Here is a 26,724-nt window from a genome sequence, read left to right as displayed (position 1 = left end):
ACTAATGTTCTAAACCAAAAGAATGCCAGAATCCTAAGTCAAGCACTAACCACCACAATGTTATCTAACTAGAAACGTATTCACTGAAGCCTACTGGCTCCAGATCTAGGAGGGTCTGGGGCAGAAAAATTCACCTTCCCCTCAGGCTAGACAAAGGTCTTCCAGACTATAAGCAAAGATCCTCAGAGGAAAATACAATATGCTGGCAGCATCCAAAGTGCTAGGCAGACATGAAAAACAACTGCTTATTGTAGTATCATAAGTTTCTCTCACTTCTACAAAGAAAACAGCCCTTCAGTGGGAGAACTTAGAAGCTACCAATAGTGATCAATAACAGTATCTAGAAAGTAGATGCAATTTTTAGAACTGGAAGGGGCCTTAGATACTATATTCTTGAAACTCATTATCTCTTAAGATAATCCTTCAAGGAATGAAGACAGCAGTGTATATTGGAAGGAGAATCAGAGTTCTAATTCTTCCACTTCACTAGCCTTAGGCAAAGTCACTTAACCTTATTTTTTTCTTCCTCTGTAATTGTTGCTATTTCAGTTGTTCAGTCATGTGGGACTCTCTGTGACCCCATATGGTGTTTTCTTGGCAAAAATACTGGAGTGGTTTGCCATTTCTTTTTCCAATGGATTAAGGCAAACAGAGGACAAGTGACTTGCCCAGAGTCACATAGCTAGTAAGTGTCTAAGGCTAGATTTGAACTCAGGTGTTCTTGATTTCAGGCCTGACACTCTATTCACTGAGTCACCTGAGCTGCCTCCTTTCTCTATGAAAAGAGGTATTAAAAATATTAGCAAGAATACCACTTCTAGGGCTGTATCCCAAAGAGATTATTCAAATGGGAAAAGGACTCATGTGTACAAAAATATTTATAGCAGCTCTTTTTGTGGTGATCAAGAACTGGAAATTGACAGGATGCCTCAATTGGGGAATGGCTGAACAAGTTGTGGTATATGAATGTAATGGAATACCATTGTGCTATAAGAAATGGTGAGCAGATGGACTTCAGAAAAACTGGGAAAGACTTACATGAACTGGTGCTGAGTGAGGGGAGCAGAACCAGGAGAACATTGTACACAGTAACAGTCACACTGTATAATGGCTAACTTTGATAGACTTGGCTTTTCTCAGCAATGCAAGGTTCTAAGATAACTCCAAAAGGCTCAAGAGAGTAAATGCTATCCAGAGAAAGAATTATAAGTCTGAATGAAGATGGAAGCATACTATTTACTGTCTCTTTTTTGTTTTGTCTCTTCTTTCTCAGGGTTCATTCCACTGGTTACAATTCTTTTTTACAACATGACTAATGTGAAAATATATTTAATGTGAATGTATACGTAGAGCCTATATTAGATTGCATGCTGTTTTTTGGTGGGGAGGGAGTGGGAGAAAATTTGGAACTCAAGAGCTTGTAGAACTGAATGTTGTAATCTAAGAATAAATAAACTAATAAAAAATACTAGCAATACCTATTTCCCAGAGTTGTTGTGAGAGTAAATAACAATAATAATAATTAACATTTAAATAACACCTCATTATCTAATTTTAGCCTCACAAAATTCTATAAGGTAAATGCTACAGGTATTATTCCCATTTTATAGCTATAAAGAAAGCGAGAATCAGAAGTTAAGTGATTTGCCCAAGGCTAGTAGCCACATGGCCAGTAAAATATCAGAACGGGAGGTGGGGGAAGGGGAAATTTTGGATCCTCATATGAAGTAATGTATGAAAATGCTTTGCAAAACTTAAAGCAAAATGCAAATGTAAGCTGTAATTATTATTATACAACTGTTCTTATAATACTGTAAAGGCAGCAATCCAAATGGCCTATCTCAAGACTGCACACCTTGAAGGTCCCAATGATGTGGCCAAATTCTTTCTCAGTCTTAAATAAGATCCATATTACGTAACATTATTTTCTCTTCATAATACCAAAGCATTGGTTGGGGGCGTTAGTATCTAGTTCCCATCCACTTCAAAAGACTCTTAAAGCATTTTGAGCACATCACTCAAGAAAGCCTGACCTATAACCTCCACAAAGTGGGTTAGAAAATTGAAGCACTTAAGGCCATGGGGTCCTCAATTCCTGGACCCAAGTTCTAATTCCTAGCAGGCTTGAAATAACAAAGCAATGGCAGTGTACATAGAACTGGCCTTTAGAAAAGCATTACAGAGTTTATATGAGCTCCATGCCCCCAATCATGTTTGGGAGGAGGGGAGATGTATATATCAAAGGGAAGGAAGTCTGACTGTCCAATTGGGATGCTAAAGACTGATGCAAACAAAGAAATAGCCAGAACTCTTGGAACTGAATATGTAAGAAAATGAATTTTCTGCTGTTCCAGGATTTGTACAGATTCCTTTGTGGGCACTTCCCTATGGCCATGGGGTCCTCAGCCAGATAAAGATGTAATAGATTTAATATTTATAGAGAGACCACAATGTACTAGAGGTCTATAAATTTTTTTAAAAGATACAATCCTTATTCTCTTGAGATTGATGGTTTAAGATGCTAAGACAGACATTTTCTTTCTTCCTATTCTTTTAATAAGAAGAATTTTGGGGGGAACTGGGCCAATTTCTCACCTATCTCATAGAATCACAGATTTAGAGCTGGGAAGAAACTTTGGGACAATCAAGTCTAATTGCCTCATTTTACAGATGAGGAAACTAAGACATAGCAAGATTAAGGGACTTTCTCATGTGAAACCACTATTAAGTGTTTGAGCTAGTCTTATGACTAAGTTTAGGGCTCTATCTTCCATGTCATACTGCCTCTTTAGACTCAGCAGTTTTGGAACAGAGGGGACTTTAGAGATCATTTCTTTCAACCTCCTCAATTTATAGGTAAGGAAAATAAGCCCCATCAAGGTTAAGCAATTTGCCCAAAATAAGTTAAAAAAAATGGCTGGGATATGAACATAGGTCCTCTAACTCTATATCCCACTGCCCCTGAAATAAGAGGCAGATTTATTAGATGAGGGCAGACCTAATTTGTGGTATGGGTTAGAGCATGGCACTGTTGGTAACATTCCATGATGGTGCGCGCACACACACACACACACACCACACACACGTGTGTGGTGTGTGTGTGTGTGTATGTATGTATATAGATATAGATATAGATAGATACATAGACATATATCTCAGTAAGAAGCTTCACCTGCAGAGGTCTGGGGCTCCTCATTTGTAAGGTCTCTTCTAGTTCTAGAAACTTCAAGGATCAGGGTCACCTTCATACTACCAGTGGAAGACTATACCAGAGGTAAAAAAAAAAAATTGGACATATTAACACTATAAACAGAATAAAGTGCTTTCAAGCAATCCCAAAACTATTTAGGGAGTTTCAATAGCAATAACTTTATAAATCAAAACACAGCAAAGGCTATCAGCGAGGAAAAGGCAAATGGCCTACAATTTTATTACCTTTCCCCTAACATACTAGAGACCATAGACAAGGACCATCAATGGACAGTAATTGACTAAAACCAGAGTCAACGGATGTCCCTAGTAAGAATATATAATTTCATTTCTAAAATTTATTTGAACTAGCAGCTTAAAAAGAAACTTGAAACCCAAATAAGTCTTTAAATATGTAAAACAGCTTTAGTCTACTGATGTGTAGAAATGAGACCAAATCAAGAACCAATTTTTTGCAGTATAGTAAATGATTGCATCATAGCAATATCATAGGATAATAGTTTAGAAATAATACGGGGCCTTGAGGTCATTTAAGGCAATCCCTTAATTTTATATTTGAGGAACATGGCAATGATTAAGAGAGGCTAAGTGAATTTTCCCAAGGGCACAGAGGTGCTAAGTGGCAGGATTTAAACCCAAACCCTCACTCCATATTCATCACATTTCACCATACAACATCTTTTCAGTTTAAACAACTTTTTCATAGAACGGATCTACTGTTCTTCATTTTCAAAGGCAAGTCAATACCACTCTTATTACGAAATGGCAAGGTGAGGGTTAATAAGTACTCTTTGAGATATCTTTAATACAAATTATTTAACATTAACATAATCAAGGTTCACAAAATAAATCATTTCCTTTCACACAGTTCTATTGTTGTTTCTCAAATGGGGCAACTGGGGCAGAAGCAAAGATAATCTGTTTACTTAACATCCCTCTAGCTTTTAGATACAAATTCCAGTATATTTTATTTGACATAACAGATTCCTTATAAGAAATTTTACAGGATTACAGAATTGGAATGCAATGACTCTGAAATTAGAGAACCTGGATTCAAATCTTACCCCTCACAAATACTACCTATAGCTGACATTGGACAAGTCACAACTTCCCCAGGGCCTCTGTTTCTTCATCTGTGAGGCTTCTTCTAGTTCTAGATGTAGTTCATGCCATCATTCTATAATATCCCCAAGAAGTAATTACCTATAATCTGCCAGAAGACCTCCTTTAATGGGGAAATTAATACTTCCTTAAGTAATTCTTGTATCCCCTTTTTAAGCAGCTTTAATGGTTAAGGATCTTAAATCAACTTCGTTGGCACTGAACCTGTTGCTCTTTAAGTTCTGCCTTCTGAGGCCAAGCAGAAAAAGATTAAACCCTCTTCCATACGATAGTCTTCAAATAGGAATGTACTGTTGTAAATGTTTAACAATTGACTCTCTGGGGGAAAAACTGTGTGGATGACAAATTTTTAAGGTTAATTTAGATTAACAATTTCTCATCATATTCTTAAGTGTAAACAATAAATCAGACCCTGATTTATAGCATTTGGTGATTTCCAAGCTGTAAATTCTCATTCTAGAAACTTGACAATCAGTTCTTTGAAACCAGCAAAAGTCTGCTTCATCGCTCACACCCCTTTCCTAAAAATATTTGAATATTCTTGTCATGTCCACTCCCCTCCTTCCCCACCCCTAGCCCCAGCCAAGTCTTCTCCAAATCAAACATTCTGTTCCTTGAATCTGTCCTTCACATAACATTGTCTACAATCTTCCCATAATCACGAAGGCTCTGCTTGTCTTTCCCAAAATGTGAGGCCCAGAAATGAACAAAGATCTTCAGATGCCGCATGACCAGGGCAAAATATGAATTGTCTCTGATTCTAGATACAATGCCTCTATCCATACAATATAATGTCATGCATGGTAGGTTTTTTGGCTATCATGTTATCCTGTTGATTCATACTGAGCTCGTGATCCACTAACCCCCCTAAATTTTTATCACAAGAAGCATTGCACTTAAAACTCTTTACCTCTTATCCTCTTTCTATTTCTCCAAGCTTACACGTTCCTCCCTCTTCCATACATACCATGATCCAGCCATAATGGCCTGCTTCCTTGCCTGAAATACTCCATTTCTTGTTTGTGCCTGATCTTTTGACTAGAACACTTTTCCTCCTCTTCACCTCCACCTCTTAGAATAGCTGACTCCTTTCAAAGCTCACTCAAATGCCACTTTCTGCAGGAGGACTTAACTGACTCCCGGGTATTAGGGCCCTCCTAAGATCACTTCCATATTCTCTGTGTATCTAGGCTGTATCTGATTATTTATATATTGTCTCCACAACTAGAACGTGAGCTTGTTGAAGGCAGGGACTATTTTTGCCTTTCTTTTAGCACAATACCCAGCACAAAGTAAGGAATAAATGCTTATGGATTGAGTGAATGGTGCCTCCCTCAGCCTGAATAGCTGATGGTTTGGTTTTTTTTTGAAGCCAAGTATAGGACTTCACTTTTATTCCCATTAAATTCACAAGATTCAGCCATAGTTACAACCTGTCAAGATCTTTTACTGTCATCTAGGTGTGTTTTGCTAATGCATAATTGTAAATTCACTGGGGAGCTTGATATTCAAAGGAACCCTGAGATTATTTTATAAAAGGAATAATCCTTTGGTAATAATCACCTTCAAATTTATCAATCTTATTTTTGCCTTTCTTTGTATTTCCTATTCTTAGAACAGTTCCTGGAAAATAGCAAGCACTAAATAAATGCTTCTTGAATTAACTTGACATATTCCTCCACTTAAATGTCTTCAAAGAATTAAAAATGAAGATCATAAGGGCAATGAAGGTATGGCAAATGTGAATTAGTTGCAATATGTGGAACTATAAAAATGAAGAGGAGTAAAAAACATGGTATCAGAGGGTTGTATGAGAGGAAGGATGACAGGTACTCAACATTGTGCTGAACCTGGGACAGAACATGAACAAGTGTTGCACAGAATGGGGGTGCATGCACAAGCTGCACTCTGCCTTGTTGGAGGGACCTTCTAAAATCAATGAGATCACAGGTGCATTTGAATATTTGGGTATTTCCCCTAAAAACCTATTGAACATGGAGCTGAAGCTGAGTTCTTCAGGTCTGAGTACAAGTTCTTTAAATATTACTAAACTGGGAAGGCACAGCCGTGATCTGCATATTTGTCATCCAAAGACTTTCTTAGCTAATTTCAGAGAAGCTTATCACAAAAAGGTTAGCCCCCAGGTGACAATTTTTTTTTTTTGGTCACAAAGACCAGGTTGTGGTAAAGTGTAGTGGAAATAGTGCTGGAGAATTATTCCTTATTAGACAAATAGTCAAAGAACATGAAAAGGAAGTTCTTAAAGGAAGAAATCCATGTTAATGAGAGCCATATGACAAACAGTTCAAATCATTAATAATTTTAAAAATTCAAACTAAAACAACTCTGTAACTCCACCTCACATAAATAACAAAGGAAAGTGACAATGGTTTGGAGGGGCCATGGGAAAGTTGGCACATTAACACACAGTTAGTGTCCATGTGAATTAATTGGTTCAGGTCATTTTGGAAAGCAATTTGGAACTGAACCCAAAAGTTGCCAAACTGTGCATACCTTTTTCACCCAGTGGTATTGCTATTAGGCATCCATGCCAAAGAGATCAAAGAGAGAGAAAAAGGACCTGTATATACAAAAATATTTATATCAGCTCTTCCGGTAGTGTCTAAGAATTAGAACTAAACGAAGTGCCCACCAATTGGGAAATGGCTAGACAAATTATGGTATGTGAATGCAATAAAATATTATTGTACTATAAGAAATGACAAAAGGGATTATTTAAGACAAACCCAAGAAGGCTTATGTGAACTGATGAAAAACAGAAACAAGAAAACAATTTATATGATAAAAGAAACATTGTAAAGAAAAACAAGCTTGAAACACTTAAAAAAATCTAATCAGTGCAATGACCAACCACAATTCCAAAGGACTAGTAATGAAACACAGTATCTACCTCCTAATAGAAAGGCAATGAACTCAAGATGCTGAAGGAGATACACATTTTTTAGATATGGTCAACATGAGGATTTGTTTACTTAACTACTCATCTGATAAAATGATTTTATTTTATTTTTTAATATGGAGGATAGTTGGAAGGGCAGAAGTAGTGATAGAGGTCACCAATATAAAAAAAAGGAAGAAAACAGGGTAAGTGAAACATTTTAAAAATGCATAGAAGATAACCAAATGATGACCAACAGAAAATATGGACAAACAGGACAGCTTTGAAAATAACATGTTGATTTTATTATTTTTAAAAGAAAAGCTGTTCATAAAACAAATTTACTGCTTCTTTTTCTGCCGTCACACACACATACACACACACAGGTGCTGGATTTGGATTTAGAGGCCCAACTTTCAAATCCTGGGTCTACCACCTATGCTGTATGATCTTGGACAAGTTACTTAATTATTCTCTGTACGGTTTCTTCATCCATAAAACAAAGGGGTGAACTACTTGACAGTTCAAGTCCCTTACAGTTCTAAATCTATGGTGTCTAAAACGCAAAAAGGTTGTGTTTTATTTTAGTAGAAGAAGTAATAATAACTTGTTTATATAGCACTACAATTTACAAATTTCTTTCTCTACAATTCTATGAAGAAGGGGATACTAATGAAATCTTCCTACACTGAAGCATTCCGGTTCAGAACTACAACAGAAATAAAGCCACTATCCCTCAAATGAGAGGCAGCCACATGCACTGAAGTCACACTTCCCAAGTTCAACCTCTTCTGCCTGTTTTTTCAAGGCCTCTAAAACTTCTGATCATGTGTACAAAGGTGAGGCAGGTGTACTTTGTTCTTTGTCTTCTAAGAGGACCAATGACATCACGGATAATATCTTGACTTGTGTGTGAATTGGGTTTAAGTGAGGGGATTCAGTGGCTTGGCTTCTTCCATGCCTGACCAAGCTCTAAGCACTCCACAGCACCTGCTTCAGCTGCCTTCATGGCTGTTGGAACAAACTGTTCTCATTTACCCATTATGTTGGGGAAAGTCTTTACCTGCTAGTGGTAAAGATGCCCCTAACTCAGCAAAAGATTTAAGGCCTGTCAGTTACCCTCAATCCACTTTGGCCCATCTGCTGAGATGGTTTACCTGGGTGTGGCCACCGTGCATGCTACAGCTTCTTGGAGCCACAGGTGAGCAGCACTGAAAAGGGCTTGGACAGCTTGGACAGAGATGCTAGTCCTCCTGAATACCTCAGACATACCACTTCAGCAGCTAGATGGCAGAGTGAACAGAGCCCTGGGTTTAGAATAAGGAGGACTTAGCTTCATGAGTTCAAATCCAGTCTCAGACACTTGCTAGCTGTGTGACCCTGGGTGAGTCACTTTACCCTGCTTGCCTCAGCTCTTCATCTCTAAAATAAATTTGAGAAGGAAATGGCAAAACCAAAAAATAACACTCTGACCCCAGTCTCCTGATTCCAAACCCAGGGCTCTTGCTACCACACGAGGCATGTTACTTGACCGTGTTCCACCTATTCAGCCTTAATACAGAAGCATCCTTCCATTCCAGCAGATCCATTCACTAGCCTATCTCATTTCCTCCAAACATGACAAGCAAGCTCTTCCCCATATTTAAATGCTTTCCTTCCATCCAAAGGTTTAACTATATCCTACTTACTCTTCAAAGCCAAGGCTATATTCTAACACGTGTATGAAACTTTTTCTACTCCAGTATTTACTACATTCTTTAATTGTTTAAAACACTAGACACAGCATGTTGTAGTCAACAGAAGCTGGCCTTGAAGTCAGGAAAACCTAAGGCCAAGTCCTTTCTCTGAAATTCACTAGCTGAAAAGCAACACAGTTGAAGGAATTCAGAGTCAGAAGATCTGGTTCCAAAGCTGCCTGACACTTGACTTGTTCACTGTGTGACTCCTGGAAAGTCACTCAGCCACTCTACGCCTTTAAGTCCTTCTCTGTAGGAGGAGGTTGAATGGATGGCCTCTAAGGTCTTTTCTACTTCTACAGCTAAGATCCTATGATCCCATGTGACCATGGGCAAGTCACCTAAACCTTTCAGTGCCCCAAAGCAACTCTCTAAGGCTATAAATTACAGGAGTTACTGATTTGCATGAAGTCACAGGTTCAGACTCCAAAAATATTCAGAACAAAAACAAAACCCTTGCATTTATAATCAGAACCATACAGTTCTGCCTAGCCCTGAATTGTTTTCGAATTATTCCAAATAGATCAGTTCTGTCCCCCTACGCTGATGGCAAGCTCCTGGAGTACAGGAACCATACCTGACCAGTCAATCAAAAGTATTTACTGAGGGCCTATTATCTGGACCAGGCACGATGATACACGATAAAGATACAAACATAAAGAATAAAATAATGTCTCCCTTGGAGGAGCTTATGTTCTGAGTAGATACAGAATAAAGAAAATATAAATAACTATAAGGTAATTCAATATAAGGTATTTGTTGAGGGAGGGCATTAGGAGTTGGGAGCTGAGGGAAGTTTCACGTAGAAGATGGTACTTAAGCTGCATTGTGAAGGAAGAGAGAGGTTGTCTGTACACAAGAACGAGCATAATACTGGGCACATAGGCGTGTTCAATAAAAATACTTGTTAACCACTAGCTCAAGACTAGATAGCAAGGTCAAGAACAGGTGTCTACATTTATCTTCAACATAAAGCAATTGCACCGAGTAACAATATGATGGCTTTTTTCAAAAAAAAAATCTGTAATTCTGACTCATTCTTAACACATAAGTTCTAGTCAGCATTGTAATTATTATACCAATAACAAAACTGCAAAGATTCATCCATATTCTTGCCTAACCACCTTTGTGAGTAATAGTGTACATTTTCAAAATAGTTTATCAGAATTAAGAATAGAATTTTGTGGCTATGAAGCTAACTGGACCCTCATGGGATCCTACAACTTTACCTTAATTATTTATTCATTCAAACATTTATTGAGCATCCACTGTATACAAGAAACTACACTGGGTCCTGTGGGGGAAATAAGGCATAGATCCTGCCCTCAAGAAGCTTATAATCCAGGAGAAACAAGGCATATATAAAAAGAACTATAATACAAGGCAGAATGATATGAGTTAAAAGAGAAAGGCAAGGAGAAGAAATCAGAGAAGTCTTCACAGAGGAGACAACATTTGAATTGGGCCTTGAAGGATAGATAAAAATCTTAACAAAAAGGCACATTCCAAAGGGAATACACTCAAGAGGCCAGAATGCACTGAGTTGCTCTGAGGATCCTGCCACAGCATAGGATATATGCAGGAATGTGTGTTGGAGACAAATCATGGAGGGCCTTGAATGCCAAGCTAATGAGTTTGGATTTTACTCTGTAGATAGTGAGGAGCTTCTGAAGGCTTTTTTATATTTTTTTAACAGAGAAGTGATGTGATCAAAGTTGCACATTAAGAATGTTAATTTGAAAAACTGGAAGGAGATCAATAAGGAAGCTATTATACTGGCTGGTGAGAGACAGAAGGCCTAATAGCGGTGGAAATTTAGAATAAAAATAATAACTGATACTTCTAGACCATTTGTAATATATCAATTTATATGTTAAAAAATACTTTAAATATATGATGTCATTTTAATTTCACAACAACCTAAGTACTACAGAGATTTTCATCACCATTTTACAGATGATGAAACATACTTGTAGAAGCTAAATGCATTACCCACAGGCACACAGCAAGTAAATGCCAGAAGCAGAGTTTGAACCCAGGTCTATTCTGATTTAAAGCAGAGGATTTTCTACTGTACAGTCTTATTAAGGTCAACTGACCCAGACTAAGATCTAACTCGTAGGGACCAAGAGTTCTGAGCTCAGTACTGTTGGGTTTGGTGTGATGATGGCAAGTAGAAGAAAAAGTGGAAAAACAAAAACAGGAAATAACTTCTTCCTGTTTTAAAAGAAAAAAATTATTACAATTATGCCTCTTTTCCCTTCAACAATATCCCTGTTCTGACCTCTTCTGAAAGATTTCTCTAATACAGCAAGGCTCTGGGGAACATCTACAAGTCAGCTCCAACTTTTCTTCCCCATTAGATATTCTTACACATTAAGAAGGAAACTGAAAATTAAGCAAGATATCAGATGAAAGGCAAACTTTCTCCAGTTAAACTGATCAGTTTTCCTTTCTCCTAAGGAAATGGTTGTTGATGCCACAACGAGTTAAATTACAATAACACATGCCAGGGAAATGATGTCAGTGAAGGCGTGGCTAGACCCTTTACAAGTCTGAAATTCCTTTAGTCCTGAACATTTCCTCTTTCAGTCTCACCTATTCTTAAACCACCAAAGAAGCAACTCCTTTAAATACTTGTGAAGAAATAGCTTTTACATCCTGGTACCCTGGTCTGCTTACCTCAGCCATTCTTTTTGAAGAAGTCATGAACAATTTGAAGGCCATTAAAATGGACCTGGGGAAATGTGCCACATTCAATTATTTTGCTAAGTCCCACTTGGAAAAACTTATATTTTTTTTCCTTTGGTCAGGGGCTGATCTAATTCCATAGAAAAAAAGGCTCAATATGACATATAAAAAGAAGTTTCTTTTCCTCCACTCTCCCACAAAAATAAGCTGTCAGAAAAATGAAGGGACTATATTCATTTCATTCTAGTATTTAGTATGTTTTAAACATCTAATAAATATTAAACACCATTCAAAAAAGGGATCAGAACAACATGGTGGTTAGGTGCTCATAAGTATGCACATTCCTCTATATAAATTTTCTGATATTTAAAATGCAAATATTTTCCTAACATACAAATTTGTCTTCCTTTGTATCAGTAGGACTTAGCATAGTGCCTGACACATAGAAAGTACTTAATAAATACTTGTTGACTTGACCTTTAATTTTAAATAATACAGAAACACCTTTCCAAATACAAGTTTTCCACAAACTCCACTAAGGTATAAAATAGTAGCCTTCCAAGAAGAGGACAGTAACAATTTTTTTTTAATTTACACAAACTAAAGATGATTCATATAGAGTGTAAATTATTTTGTAAATTCTGCTTATTTAGGGAAAGCAGAAGATACTTACAATCATTCTGCAAGGTTGGAATTTGAAGTTTGCTTTTTTGTTTTAATATTTTAAACATCTTGGAAGGGTCACAGGACCTGTGTTAACATGTGGTACTTGAGAGTCAATGAGCTTTTACTGGAACTGACATGTGGGTTACCAACACCATTAAAACTTTGTATATAAAAATGCACAGATAAAATGAAACAAATGCATCCCTAAACATTCATACACTTCCCAACACAAAGACTTGAGTACATTAATCCCCACACAGCTATTAATTCCTGCATAAATACAGAAACACAATAATGTTCATATATCATTTAAGTATAAATGTACTTAATCACTGACAGTCATGGACCTATGCACACGAATAAATGTTCATACATACCAATAGTGATTCATGTGTGCACAGTTGGTGCACATACTCTTAGATGTCAACATGATGTCAACAACCTAAAAGAGTTTTTGACTACTATTAAAAGTTACTGTATTTCCATTCTATGGTTATAACATTTCCATTCTAAACTTTTCTGGTCAGTATATTCCTTGAATTTTTATTCAGAATCTTCAAATTCTAGGGATGCATTTCAGGGTTTAAATCTCATCTCCTAGGCCACCTCCTAGGCCAAAGTGGAGCACCGAGAAAGGAACATAACAGCCTATTTCTGAGAAAGGCTAGACAAGGGCAAGGAAATAATTTTAGGTGGATTCAAAAATAAGAGCCCCCAAATATGAGCACCAACCAATTTTAAAAATCAATTACAGTACTGGTTTTGGTGTAACTTGAAACTTAGACAAACCACAAAGGATACTGTCAATGAGCTTATATGAACTGAAAAAGGAAGGATGGATATAATCTCTGCCCTCTTTTCAAGATGATCTTCAATACATCAACAAATATTTCCTAATATAGCTACACAATGTTTCCTCCTAATAAGATAAATAGGGAATAGTAACTAACCCTATTAACTAACTCTAATGTCTACTCAGCAATTCATTCTAGTCTAGAAACCAAGTAACCAGGTACTTACCCCAGTAACTTACCCCACCTACTATGACCCCATCTCGAATGTCAAACCTGTAAAAAGAACCCTTAACTTTCAAAATTCCCTTCAATCCTACTTCAATCCCCTTCAATCTCATTCTCTGTAGAGCGACTCTTTCTAGGCCTGGGAGGGATGCAAGGCACAAACATCCCTACTCTCTACCAAGAGAGCAAAAGACATCCTACCACATCCCTCTCTTTGGAGGGCAGTTTCAAAGTCCTGACCCAGAGTATATATCGTGTTCCCATTGCAGTACAGAGTCCCTTCTAGACAAACTGTGTGCCCTACAATACCAAGAAACTGCATATAAGGACATCCGCCTGTCATGTGGGCATGCGCATCCACCCCTCCTCTGACTGCCCATGTGCCCAGGCACAGTACCACTGACAGCACAGAGTTAACCACAAGGTTGCCAGGGATCCCTGCTGAGCTCACTGCCCAGGCTTCTGGGACCCAGAGAAGCTACAAGGGCTTCTTGCTTTAACCAGAGATGTGTCATCACTCCAAACCTTCCTTACAGGATAAAGTAGTTATCAAAGTCTTAAAGACAATGTTGAGCTAACACTAGAACTGTTCTAAATTGACTCAATATTTTCAGTTATTCAATAAATTGGTGGCTATGATAAGAAAGTCTGAGGGATGAGGGGATGGGGGGATGAGAGGGGCAGGGAAGAAATGGTTAGGCAAAAGGAGAGAATAACCTTCCCAGTCAGTGGGGGACAGGGCCTGGGATGACAGATCATCTCAATAGGGTGCTGGCACATCAGGAAGTCAAAGTTACTTCATTCCACAAAGACACAAACTTGCAAGTCTGATTTCTGATTTCAATTTCTCCACCTCTCTCTGACCTTACTTACATAGAGGGACGGAAGATCCCTGGAAATCTTAAACCAGATGACAAGAGGGGACAGTACGCAAGGGGCAAACAGAAATCTCCTTCCCTTTTCAGAGCAAAACGCTACAGCTAAGGACATTCCCAGATCCCAAAAAAGGAAGTAGCTTGGTTCTGGGGGGAAAAAAAGCTTTTCCCTACCTTCTTGTTGCTCTTGTTATAGCCAAAAGTCGTAATCCCAGGCCTGGAAGGCACAGATAGCAGCATTTTGTCTTTAATGTTAGAAAGCAGGAAGGGAGAGAAAAAGGGAGGGAGGGAGAGAGAGGGAGAGAGAGGGAGGGAGAGAGAGGAAGAGAGAGAGGAAGAGAGGGAGAGAGAGAAGAGGGGAGGGGAGAGGGGGAGGGGGAAGAGAGAGAGAAGGATGGGGGAGAGAGAGGAGGAGGAAAGGAAGGGGAGGAGAGAAGAGGAAGAGAAGACAGAGGGGGAGAGAAGGAAGGGAGGGAGGGAGGGAGGGAGGGAGGGAGAGAGAGAGAGAGAGAGAGAGAGAGAGAGAGAGAGGAAGAAGAAGAAGAAGAAGAAAAAGAAGAAGAAGGAGGAGGAGGAGGAGAAGGGGGGAGAAAAAGGGGGGGATGGTAGAGCTAGGGCAGCTGGTTTACGTCACCAAGGGAAGTAAACCCAGAGCCTGGCTGGGATACTTCCACTGGGTCCTAATGCCCAGATTTTTTTTTTTTTTTAAAGGAAAAACAGAGGGAGAAGATGTAATTCTAGAAAGAAGGGGTTATACTAATCCCTTCTACACCTAGACCCCACTATTTCAAGATACTTTTCCTTTTAAGACTTTCTTCAGGGACCAGGTTCTTGTTCTGAAACGGAAAAGGGCAGAATAAGTACATTATGTTGGAAGCACTCAACTACAAGGAAGGGTTTCACTAGAGTTGCTTCTTGAGTTTATAGGTGACAACTGGGACACAACTCTGGGGAGCAGGCTGCCAACAGCTATCTTGAGAAAAGCAAGGTGGCTGAGGGCTTCTCCTATGCCTTATATTCAAAGTGACCCCAATAACTCACGAACTCTTTCTGTAAGAAAATAGAAACTGAGAGAAGGTAAAGGAGCAGATATGCAGAGAGAATGGCCAGGATCCAAACATGAAAAAGGCTCCACCTCCCACTTAATAACTCAAAATCCTCAGGCAGATAATTTTGTCTGATATGTACTACAGCCATCCTAATGCCCACCATTGCCACTTCACGCTCAGCTACAGTTACTTCCATCAAGGATTTCCAGACCAGGCCAGCCTCTATCACAAAAATGAGGTGTCTCTAACTGGCAACAAAAAACTGATCCTTTTTTCTCTGACACTTCCCCTGGCCCAGAGTTTTAAAATTGTAGTTAAAATAGGAATAAATATCTCACCAAGTAAATACTCACCAAAGTTGGAGCCAAAACTGACTTTCATATGTCTGAGGTGTCTCCTCCAAGAAGTCAGCAAAACTGTGAAGAAAAATCACTATTTCAAGATTACATAATAGAGAGTAAGCAAGCCCCTGTGAAGGTCAGCAGAATATGAACTTTGTCAGCCAAGGATCCAAGAAGGTTAAGGCAACACTCACCTCTTACAGTTCCCAAACCTCACAGGAATGTCCTTGTATAGGAGTAATTGACAAAAGAAAATTGTAGTTTCACTTGTAGACTAGATAGGGGAAGTGCGAGAATTCTAGATTAACTCTCAGTACCCTCCTACTTGGGCCAACTGGACAGGGGCCACTTCCAAATATTTTCATAAGGCCACCCTGTAGCCCTTGTAACTGTTACCTTGGAGCATACCCTAACCTAATCCCTGTCTTTTCTTTCCTGAGGAGATGACCAAGCCCAAGTTGCACAGGTGATTGCCTGGCTTTTGACTTGGTCCATATTCTAGTTTTCTTCTTACCTCTTTGTCATGATTGTGGGATAGACAGCACTAGTGAGCAGAAGAAATATCCACATATACCCCACCCCCAATCTCCAACTTTCAGCTTGAAATGAACAGGAAGTGCCTGCTCAGTTCTGGGGACACAGGAAGGGTGGGAGCAGGCTAACTGTGGGAATATCAGCTAGGACTGGAACCACAGCAGCAATAAAGAAAGGGCAGATACATCTCTTAGACTTACTGCATTAAGAAAATACGTTCATTTTTTCCTTCTTTACTTAAACAAACAACATTTAGTAAGAGCTGGGAGTAAGGGATACAAATATATGAAGACTCATTCCCTAATCATCCTAGAGACAGCTATAGACATAGGGAACTAAGTCACAAGAGTTTATTTTATCCTCTCATCAAGGATTTACAGAGTTCTACAATCCTTCTAAAAAGATACATTCCCCACCCCACCCCAATCTCATTGAGGTGATTCATCAATTTGATGAGACTCTTCTGATCAATTCCAATTATACTTATGTGCCAGTCCCATTATTTTTTTGATCCATCACTCAGTCATTAAATATTATAGATACATTCTCAGAAACATCACCATTCACCCTAACCTTTTCAGGTTCCAAAGTTTTCTCAACTCTAAAAACTCTGGTGGCTTTAGCGTTATGGCCCTTAATGATGTGAAGCAGAAACTCCACCGTTGCAACACCTGTTACCACAGAGCAAACAATCTCTCTAATTTAATTTTAACTTATTCTGTTCAGCTGTACTTTAGGTCCCATTGATTTCTCAAGATTTATATATGGTTGTATTTCATTTTCTGTACAGACCTACAAGACCTAAAAACAGTTTTCATCTAAATATGTTGTGCCTGGGGCTAGGGGTGGAGTGGGGGGGGGGGGTTGGCGGGGAAGGGATGGGGAAGAGAAGCAGAAGGAAGGGAGAGGAGGCAGGGAGTGTTAGGGTGAACAAAAGAAGATTCCATTCTAAAAAAGGAAGTCTCCAGGTTAGTATTATAATGCTGAAAAACAGTGAAGAGTCTAATTCCAAGACACTACCGCCACTACTCACTAGAAAATGCCTTTTAAAAAATCAAGGCAAACTCATGAACAGACATACTCCAGTTGAAAAAGTAAATTCATTTTTATTTTGTGGGCCTCTGTCTCCTTGGGAATGAGCAGAATTGAACTAATAAGATTTAATTTCTATGTGCATATTATAATCCAGTTCTGGTGCTTTGGAAGCAAAAGTTTCTATATCCTAAGCACAGGAAAATTTTGACTATTCTACAAAAGTGGAATATAGATTCCATCCCACACAGTGAGGTCAAACAATCTTTTTAAAGCATAGGTCTAGCAATGGTCATTCACCTGCTCAAGAATTTTTAGGGGTTCCTCAGTGCATTAGCACTTACGGACCTTCACAACCCTTCTCCAGGGTAGCCCTCCAAACTTGTTTCAGGTTATTCTTCCTTCATGAACTTGAGGCCAAATTGGTCTACTCAGCCTTCTCCTTCTATATTTCTGCATATGTGGTCCCCTACTTCTCTTAGAAACCTTAAGTTCCTTCAAGATTCTATTCAGGGAACAAATTGTACAGGAAACTTTTTCTGATCCCCTAAATTGTTGTTTTTTTTCAGTTTCAGTCATGCCCTTCTCTTTGTGACTCCATTTGGAGCTTTCTTGGCAGATACTGGAGGGGTTGCCATTTCCTTCAGTTCATTTCACAGATGAAGAAACTGAAGCAAAGAAGGTTAAGTGACTTGCCAAAGGTCATACATCTAGTAAGTGACTGAGATCAGATTTGAATTCGTGAAAATGAGTCTTCCTGATTCCAAGCCCAGCGAGCTATCCACCTAGTAGCCCATCCTAAATTGTCAGTATTCTCTTACTCTCTTCCTTCTCAAATCATCTTACATTTAATTCGCTGTGCAGAAATTATGTCTTCTCTTCCTCAGCCCCTCTCCCAGCAGAATGCAAACTCCTTGAAAGCAAGAACTATTTTTGTTTTTGTTATCTCTGGACCTAATTTAGCACCTCATACTTTCCCCCGTCTCCCAGATCTGCATGGGACTTTTTGGTTGTGGGGACATCTCCTGAAGTGAAAATTCTTTCTACAACTACAGAAGGATATAGGTTGGCTACCCCTCCATAACTAATAGTTTTAGAGAATCAGAGAATCACATGGGGCACTGAGAGATTAACTGTCTTGACTATGGTCAGATAATACGTGTCAGATTCAGGATTTGAATCTTAAGTCTTTCTGAATTCAAGGCTGTCCCTTTCTCATTAGTTAGCTACGACAGCAGTTCCTTAAGAATGCTTGTTAAATTTAACTGAACACAGAAATCCAGGGACCACATAGGCCTACTTACTCTACTTCTGCCTCATAATAAGCAATGATAATTATTTGGGAATTCTCAGCATAAATTTCAGCTTTCTGGGAGTAGGAGGAAAATCTCATCACTAGGAAGGGAAACAGGATAGATATTGAATATAAGAGCCCTTAACCACCCTTCTGCCTTGACTGCCACATGTTCATGTTTTAAAACTTGACCAGTTCCCCTCACTCACTGCTTTAAAAAAATTTAAAGATTTAAGATAAAAAAAAAAATGAGATCTGAGGCATATCTCCTGGGAAAAAGAAGAGTTTGTCTCAGATAAAATTAGGGGACATTTGATTTCCCAAGGAGAGTAATATACTTAGGAATGAGACTCTGGATGAAACAGGTTTTCAAAATTTGGATGAGTATGTTGGGGGCTAGGTAAAAACTTTTCTTCTGTGTAATGATTTCTGCCACCCCACCATTGGCCCCTAGGTTTTCCATCTGGGCTGAGAAGTCAGCTTATATTACCTGCAGATGTGCTGGACTCTAGCCAGCCATTCAACAGGGGCCAGACTGATGTGGAACATGTGTCTGGGAGCAGTCAGATGCAGCCAGTTTGCGTTGGCCCACTGACAGTGTTAGTGAGGCAATTTGGATCTATAGCTCATGGACCTGAAGAAGGCTGCTGACTGTACTGGGAGGTCAAACACGTATAGTAAATAAGATGATGACTGTTCATGACATTCCATATAGATTATCTTTCTTACTGTTGATTGGCTTATATAGACCACAAAAGTGGAAGGGAGTCCAAAACAGAGGATTCAAATAAAATTATTTTGGCTTTGGAGAGAAGAAATGGAGAAATTAACATATCCACCTCATGCAATTAAAATTTTTAAATGCTGTGTCCTACAATAAAACAAAGCTCTGTCCTGCCTTCTTCTGGCCACCAAAATAATGGCCAAAATAATCTAAACAAGTAAAATACGGAAACTGGAGGAGTCAGAGGACTTGATCAACATTTATAAAACAACTACTATAGGCCAAGTACTGTAGTAGACTTACGGATACAAACATGAAGGGTAAAACAATCCTTACTTTCAAAGAGGGAAGTCATTGACTTTTATATAGCTCTATCTCCAATGGGGACTGAGAGTCTATAAAACCAATACTGTTTACACACACTGTGGATATGCTTTCCAGCTCCTCAGAACCAGAGATTTCTGACACAAATGACCAAATAGACTCCTAAACAAAACTCCAGGCCAGGGTTTCTCTGAACCAGGCAAAGGCAGAGAATGTCTACTAAAGCAAATCTATCACGGATATAGGAAAACTTCTCCAAGACTCTTTCCAGAATTTGGTATTAAGTGAAAGAGAAGGCCCACACCCTATGCATAACTGGAATTATGTGATTGCTGTTATTCTTGGCCATACCCTAAAATTCATAGTCCTTTAAGTCACTATTTTTGTTTGGCCACAGTTATTAGAATTATCTAGATAGTTCCAATGAGATCCCTAAACTGCATTCAGTTAGGGTATCAAGGATTTGAAGAGATAGGACATTGAGGAAGGGCAAGATACTTATTTGCTTCTTTTTCTTCAAAGAATCACAAAATGATTCCTGTTCAATTGTCAATCTATCCTACACATATTTTCTCTAGACTTCTGTCAAGACTGAAGAGGATGAGGAGCAAGAGTAAAATTATTTTGTAATTCTAAGGAGACAAGTTTGCCTATTTATTCTAAAGATGACTTTTCCAAAATGATCTACTATTCTGTTTTGCTTCAAATTTAAGTGACTGAACTGGACAATATCTATAGAGCAAGGGGCAGAATCATATCTAGAAGCTGTAGTTGAAAAGAATATCAACTGGTAACTTAGAGGGGGTGTAATATGGTGTTGAAGACTTAAGACTAGAAGAAAATTTAAGTGCCAGTTTTGTCAATGACTTGATCAGGATCAGATAGCTCATAACTGAGCCTCTATAAACCTCAGTTTCCTCAACTATAAAATGGGAATAACAGTAAGAAGAACTAACCTTTACAGAATGTTCTAAAGTTTGCAAAGTATTTTACACATATTATTACTATCTTATTTGATTTCCACAACTTCCCTGTGAGGTGGGTGCTATCATTATCCCTCTTTTATAAATGAGGACGTTAAGTGACTTGCCTGGGCTTATGCAGCTAGTATGCATCTGAACAAGATCTGAACTTGGTTCTCCCTGACTCCAAGTTCACTGTTCTATTTACTCTGCCATGCTGCTTCTCTCAATAATAATACTTCTGTACAGATCAAATAAGAAAACTTGCATTAAGTGTTTTCTAATTATAATGTTCCATATAAAGACAAACAACCATAAAGCTAGGGACTAGACTTGTGATTTTACCCATACTGGGAATTCTCAGGTGAAGAAAATACCTCTACCAATGCAGGTCAGCACCTTCTCTGCAATTTATAATCAGAGAGAGTTGGCTAGAACATCTAGAGATTAAACATTTTGTTCACCATCAAAGACCCAGTCAATATGTACTGGGTGTGTTGGACTTGAATTCAGGTCTTCCTGTCTTTGAGCCTCTCTAACTTACACCTTATTTTCTCAAAACAATACTTTTACACAATAGTATTCGATATTCTAGACCAATTTCTGCCCCCTTTACCTCACTGTGTAGTTTGGGGACAAGAGAAAAATTGGGAATATTGATTTGAGGTATTTACTTTCCCTCCTTTAAAAGATTTTAGCCATGCTCTGAAACTCAAACTGAATGAAAGGTTTAAGATTAACAAAATACTATAAATAATGATAATAGACTTCATTCTTCTTAGCAATACAATGATCCAAGACAATTCCCAAAGATTTGTGATGGAAAATGCTCTCCATATACAGAGAAAGAACTGTGGAGTTTGAATGCAGATTGAAGCATTCTATTTTCACTTTGTTTTTTGTTTTTTCTTTCTCGTGGTTTTTCCCTTTTGTTCTGAATCTTCTTTCATAACATGACTAATGTGGAAACATGTTTAATGTGATTGTACATGTATGACATATATCAGATTGCTTGCTCTCTTGGGTAGGGGAGAGGGGAGGGAGAAAGGGAGAAAAATTCAGAACTTGAAATCTCACACAATTGAATGCTGAAAACTATCTTTACATGTAGTTGGAAAAAATAAAATACTATTAAGTGAGAAAAGAAAATACTATCCAAATGTCAACTTCCATATCATAATGCTAGTAGTCCTTCAATAGTATAACAGACATGGAATGATCTCACAAAGATGCAGCTCCACAGGCAATAATATATTAATGGGAGTTCAATCATAGGTCACAAATAGAAGCATTTAGAATTTTTCTTCATTTATCTACTTAAGAGTTACTTCATAGAGCTATGCTTTATGCCGAAAGAGGATTTGACTCATTTTTATTACTTTAATATGTCTCCAAGGAAGTCAATTCCCAAGGAAACTTTGGAGAAATACTGCCACCTCCTGGGCAGAAAGAGATCTTGCCCCTTCAGAATACCGTTTCCCAAACTAACTTTAGGGTTTGAAATATGTTGATAGAAACCTACAAAATGTTACAAAACCTACACATGCTCATCCTGGAGATATGGAAGTGAAATTAGGATGTAGTTAGTAGTAGTTGCAGAGAAGATTCTGGTAAAGAGGTGTGGCAATGGTGGTGGTAGTAAATTTGAGAAGAAATTAAAGTCTATTTCCATAAAAAAAATTATGTCATCTAAGTCCACAATTAAAATGGGATACCTCAGGAAGAAGGTTCTAATCAGAGGAGGTATTTAGAGACTACATGATAGCTTGTCTGGGATATATAATGTGTGTATACACATATATACATATGTATAGGAACCTGTATATAGATGAATATAGATTGGATTAGATAATCTTGGAAGTCCTTTCAGCTCTAAAATTCTATGATTCTGTAAGTATTTTGGCATAAATTTAATACAGTTGATATTCTAGAGGAGGAAGAATATCTAAATTCTCAAGGAACCCTCATAATTTGGGGTACTGTGCTTTAAAAAAATTGGCCTACATACAATAGGCTTTTTGAAATCCAATTGTTTATTTCTTCTCTTCTCAAGACTCCCCAGGAATATAAGATTGAAGCCATCTGTTTCAACTCCTTTTCTTTACTTTTCTTAATCTTAAAGTCCTTCCTTGCTCTCAAAGGACTAGGTATCCCTCCTTTGTGAGAGTAATCCTGACCCATCGATTCTACTCATTCCCATCTTCCTTAAACTTTGTTCTATTAGTCTGTCCCTCTCAAGAAGCTCCTTTTCCTTATCCTAGACAAATGCTCTGGGCTCCCCATCTCTCCCAACCAAAAAATAATAGACAAAAACCTTTTCCTTCACCCTGCTACTCCCTCTTTACTCAGTCCTTCTTTGATACATGGTTCCCTTTTCATACTATCTTAGAAAGGTAGCTATTTCCAAAATTAATGGCCTCCTTATTACTAGATCAAATATTGTATTTGCTGTCCTATTGCAGACTACCCCATACTTTGAAATGTCCTCCCCTCCTGTGAAAATATACTCTCATGATGATTCTTGTGTCTTTTTCTTTCTGTTTTACCGGTTCAGTTTAATTCAATAAATATCATCTTTGTATCCCTTAAACATACCTCAAGGTTCTATTCTTGGACCTCTTTTATCACTCTCCCTTGGTGATCCCATCCTCTTATATGATATTGCCTTGACACAGGTGACTCCCAAATCAATTTACTCAACTACCAAGTTCTACCTGAAACTCCAGTCCCATATTTCTGGTGCCTGATGGCAATTCTCATACGGAGTAAGGCACTTCAAACTCAACAAAGGCAGTATAATATAATGGAAAGAGCAAGGAATTTGGAGGAAGAGGGCCTAGGTTCAAATATTAGCTCTGCTGCTTACTATGTGAGTTTCTTCTCTGGATCTAAGTCCTCTCATACACAAAATAGAAGGGTGGGATTAGACTGGGTGATCTCTAAGGTCTCTTCTCAACTCTGGCTCAAACTGAATCTATCTTCCTGCCTTTCTCTCTAGATTCTCTATTACTGCATTTCTTGATGAATTATTTTTACTATGAATGTCACAGTCATAAAAAGTGACCATTTCTGTATAAAAAGAATGATTAAAAGAGAGGACTTTGTGTCTGAAAACGTGTCTCGTTTTGAACTATCACCTCTCAGCTGAGAAGTGAAAAATATGCTTCATAGTTTTTTGGAGTCATGACTGGCCACTGGATTGATCAGTTATAAGGCTTTCAAAGTTGTTAGCAAAATGTCAGTTCATACAGGGGAAAGGAATAAGCATTTATAAAGAGTCTACTAAGTGCCAGGCACTGTGTGCTAAGTACTTTGCAAATATTATCCCATTTGATTCTTACAGCAATCCTGCAAGGTAAGTGCTACTATTATCCCTATTTTACAGTTGAGGAAACTGAGGCAAGCTGTTTAAGTAAATTGTCCAGAGTAAAAAAGAAAAACTAGTAAATGTCTGAGGTTGGATTTGAACTCCAATGGTTCAATTCCTTACTCCAGACCCGGCACTATACACTATACCACTTAGCCCTTTAGGTCAAGACAGTTCCTTTGACTGAATCCAAACTTCACAGAACAAATCCCCTTAGTCAAAGGCTTTGTTCTGTAAAACATGGACTCAGTCAAAAAGGCCCTTTGCAAGCACCTTGAAGACCACATGTGGCCGCAGGCCACAGGTTCCTCACCTCTGATTTTCTGAATCCTTTTCTTTTTTCATTTCCTACAGGGCAATAATATTCCACATTATCTCTTATTGTTGTTTATCTAACTAACCTCATGGTCACTTGAATTTGTAATATGGGAATCACTTTAACTCCTCTTCCTGCTCCCTCACCCCAAACGCACCACATTTCCGATGCTTAGACAGATGTCCCACATGTCCTTTAGATGCCACTTCCTCCATAAAGTCTTCCCTGACACCCTATATCCCTCCACAGTGAAAGTGAATTCTAACATTTTTTTTCTATAACCCTTGATGAATTTAAGATGTAAACAAGTCATCCTGTTTGAGATATCCATTCAGTCAAACTTCCTGAAAAAGTAGGATACAATTGGTGCTTCAATTTTCTCTCTTCTCACTTTCTTCTTAACTGTTTGAAAACCTGGCTTCCAACCTCATCATTACACTAAACTCTCCAAAGTTACAAGTGGTATCCTAAGAACCAAACCTCCTTATAATAACTGGCACATAAGTAAATGTTTAATAAATTCTTTAATTACCTATGTATCTTTTCTCTCAATCCTCATGTTCTTTGATCTATCACATCTGACACTGCTAACCACCATCTCCTCCTAGATACTCTTTCTCTGTTCCCTTGTTCTCCTCCTACCTGTCCAATCACTCCTCAGGAATCTCTAGTGATTCTCACCCATGTCATGACCAGTAACTATGGATACACAGCAAGGATGGGTCTACTTCCCTTTCCTTTCTATACACTTTTGATGACTTCATCAGTTCCCATGGATTCAATCATTGGCTCTTTGCAGATGAAACCTAGATCTATATTTCTAGTCCTACTCTCTTTCCTAAGCTCCATTCTCTCCTCATCAACTGCGTACTGAACATTTCAAATTGGATGTCCTGCAGGTATCTCAAGCTCAATATGCCCAAAACAGAACTCATCCTCTTCCCCTCCCTCCAATCCATCTCTCTCCTCTTCCAAAATACCTTTTACTGTCAAGAGTGCTACCACCTTTCCAGTCACTCAGGTTCACAAACTGTGTCATCCGAAAGGATCACATTGTCACTACTCTCCTTCTCACTTGGATTACTGTATTTACTTCCTATTTGGTCTTTCTGCCTCAAGCCTCTCCCCACTCCAATCTATCCTCTACAGAGCTGCCAGAATAATTTTCTTAAAGTACAGAACTGATTGCATCACCTCTATCCCTCACCCTCACCCAACAAATTCCAGAGGCTCCCTACTGGCTTGAGGATCAAGTAGAAACTCCTTAGATTGTCATTTCAAGTTCTTCACAATTTGGTCTCTCCACCTTTTCAATCTTTTTACACCTTACTCCCCTCCATACTCTGCATTCCAATTATCTTAACCTACTCAATGCTTTACATATATGATATTCCATCTCTATGCCTTTGCGCTGGCTTTCCCCTTTGACTTGAATATACTCCTCTTCCCATTTCTGTTTCTAAGAATCCTTCCATTTTCAGCTTGTGCTCCTTTGTTTGTGAAGTCTTCCTTGGTTTCCTCAGTTGCTAGGGCTCCCCCTCCCCAAATTACTTTGTATTAATTTTTCTATCTACTCATATGTATGCATGTTACCTCCTCCATTAGAACGTAAACTCTTTGAGGGTGAATATTTTCATTGTTTTATAAGTTTAGCACAGTGCTGCTTAATATAATGCTTATAAATGCTAAAAATGCTCATATATATAATGTTTAATGTTTAAAATGGTTGTTGATTCCAGTGACTAGTCCAAGAGGTCTCACTATTACTGACCCTTTAATCAAACTTTCAGGTCCAGCTTTGATGGACTCAGGGACCCTTGAAAACTTTGTGGACTATTTTCTGGTGCAGAAATCCTGTCAAAACCATTGATGGGGACCCACTTTAGTCCAGGTCAGTGACCCAGGAGATCATCAATAGATCTAAGTGGGGAAACACCATAAGGTTCTTGGCCTTAAATGTAGCTTGTTTTCCTTCTTTTCCTAGTAATTCTGGAAATCAGTTGGAAACTGCTCTATAATTCAGCTATCATGTGATAGCAGGGTTATAAGTCTTCACCCAGAACTGCTTATAACTACATTAGACCAAAAGTATACCACATCTAGCCAGAATCTAACCCTTGTATCAGGACAACTGGAATATATATTCAGTCAAGGCAGAGAAGTTATTCCTGTGATCGCTTGTGTGATCAACCCAGTTCTAGGAACATCAATCCTGGTCAAATGTACTTGTTGACCATGTCAGAGATAGTGATCTTACACATATTATTACCAAAAAAATGGTTCATTTGGCCCCTTGACCACTACCCTCCACCAGAGCCCCTATATAATTTATTAAAATCAAATGCATAACAACAAAAATTTGCCACATGCTTAGAGTTCTGTACAATATCACCAACAGAGACTAGTATCCCACTGCATCCCGGCCTTCATATGTGGCCTGATAGAATAGTTGACAGGAGCAGACAGGATCTTCAAGGAACAATGAAGGAGAGCCTTCCAGACCTAGTATGGTCTGTATAAATATTAGACTACATTAACTGGCTTGGGCAACAACCCTGCTGAT

The 26,724-nt window shown here is 38.5% G+C and overlaps 1 protein-coding gene across 9 annotated transcripts in view; it reads right to left on the bottom strand.

Moving 5' to 3' along the window:
• Nucleotides 1–26,724, bottom strand: part of RBMS2 (RNA binding motif single stranded interacting protein 2) — a 94,441-nt gene that overhangs the window by 28,456 nt on the left and 39,261 nt on the right. For 2 of the 9 annotated variants that reach the window (XM_072655081.1, XM_072655083.1), the window contains exon 2: nt 15,621–15,683. Coding sequence is in view for 5 of the 9 variants with exons in the window: in XM_072655075.1 (XP_072511176.1) it covers nt 14,393–14,458 (66 nt within the window). In the remaining 4 variants the exon portion in view is untranslated. Of the gene's footprint in view, nt 1–3,172; nt 3,264–14,392; nt 14,866–15,620; nt 15,684–15,802; nt 16,150–26,724 lie in introns of those variants that run through there. The other 7 variants (XM_072655077.1, XM_072655079.1, XM_072655082.1 and 4 more) reach the window with 7 other exon arrangements.

Source organism: Notamacropus eugenii, chromosome 3 (assembly GCF_028372415.1).
Source record: "Notamacropus eugenii isolate mMacEug1 chromosome 3, mMacEug1.pri_v2, whole genome shotgun sequence".
Lineage (NCBI taxonomy): Eukaryota > Metazoa > Chordata > Mammalia > Diprotodontia > Macropodidae > Notamacropus > Notamacropus eugenii.
This window is presented reverse-complemented; position numbering and strand designations above follow the sequence as displayed.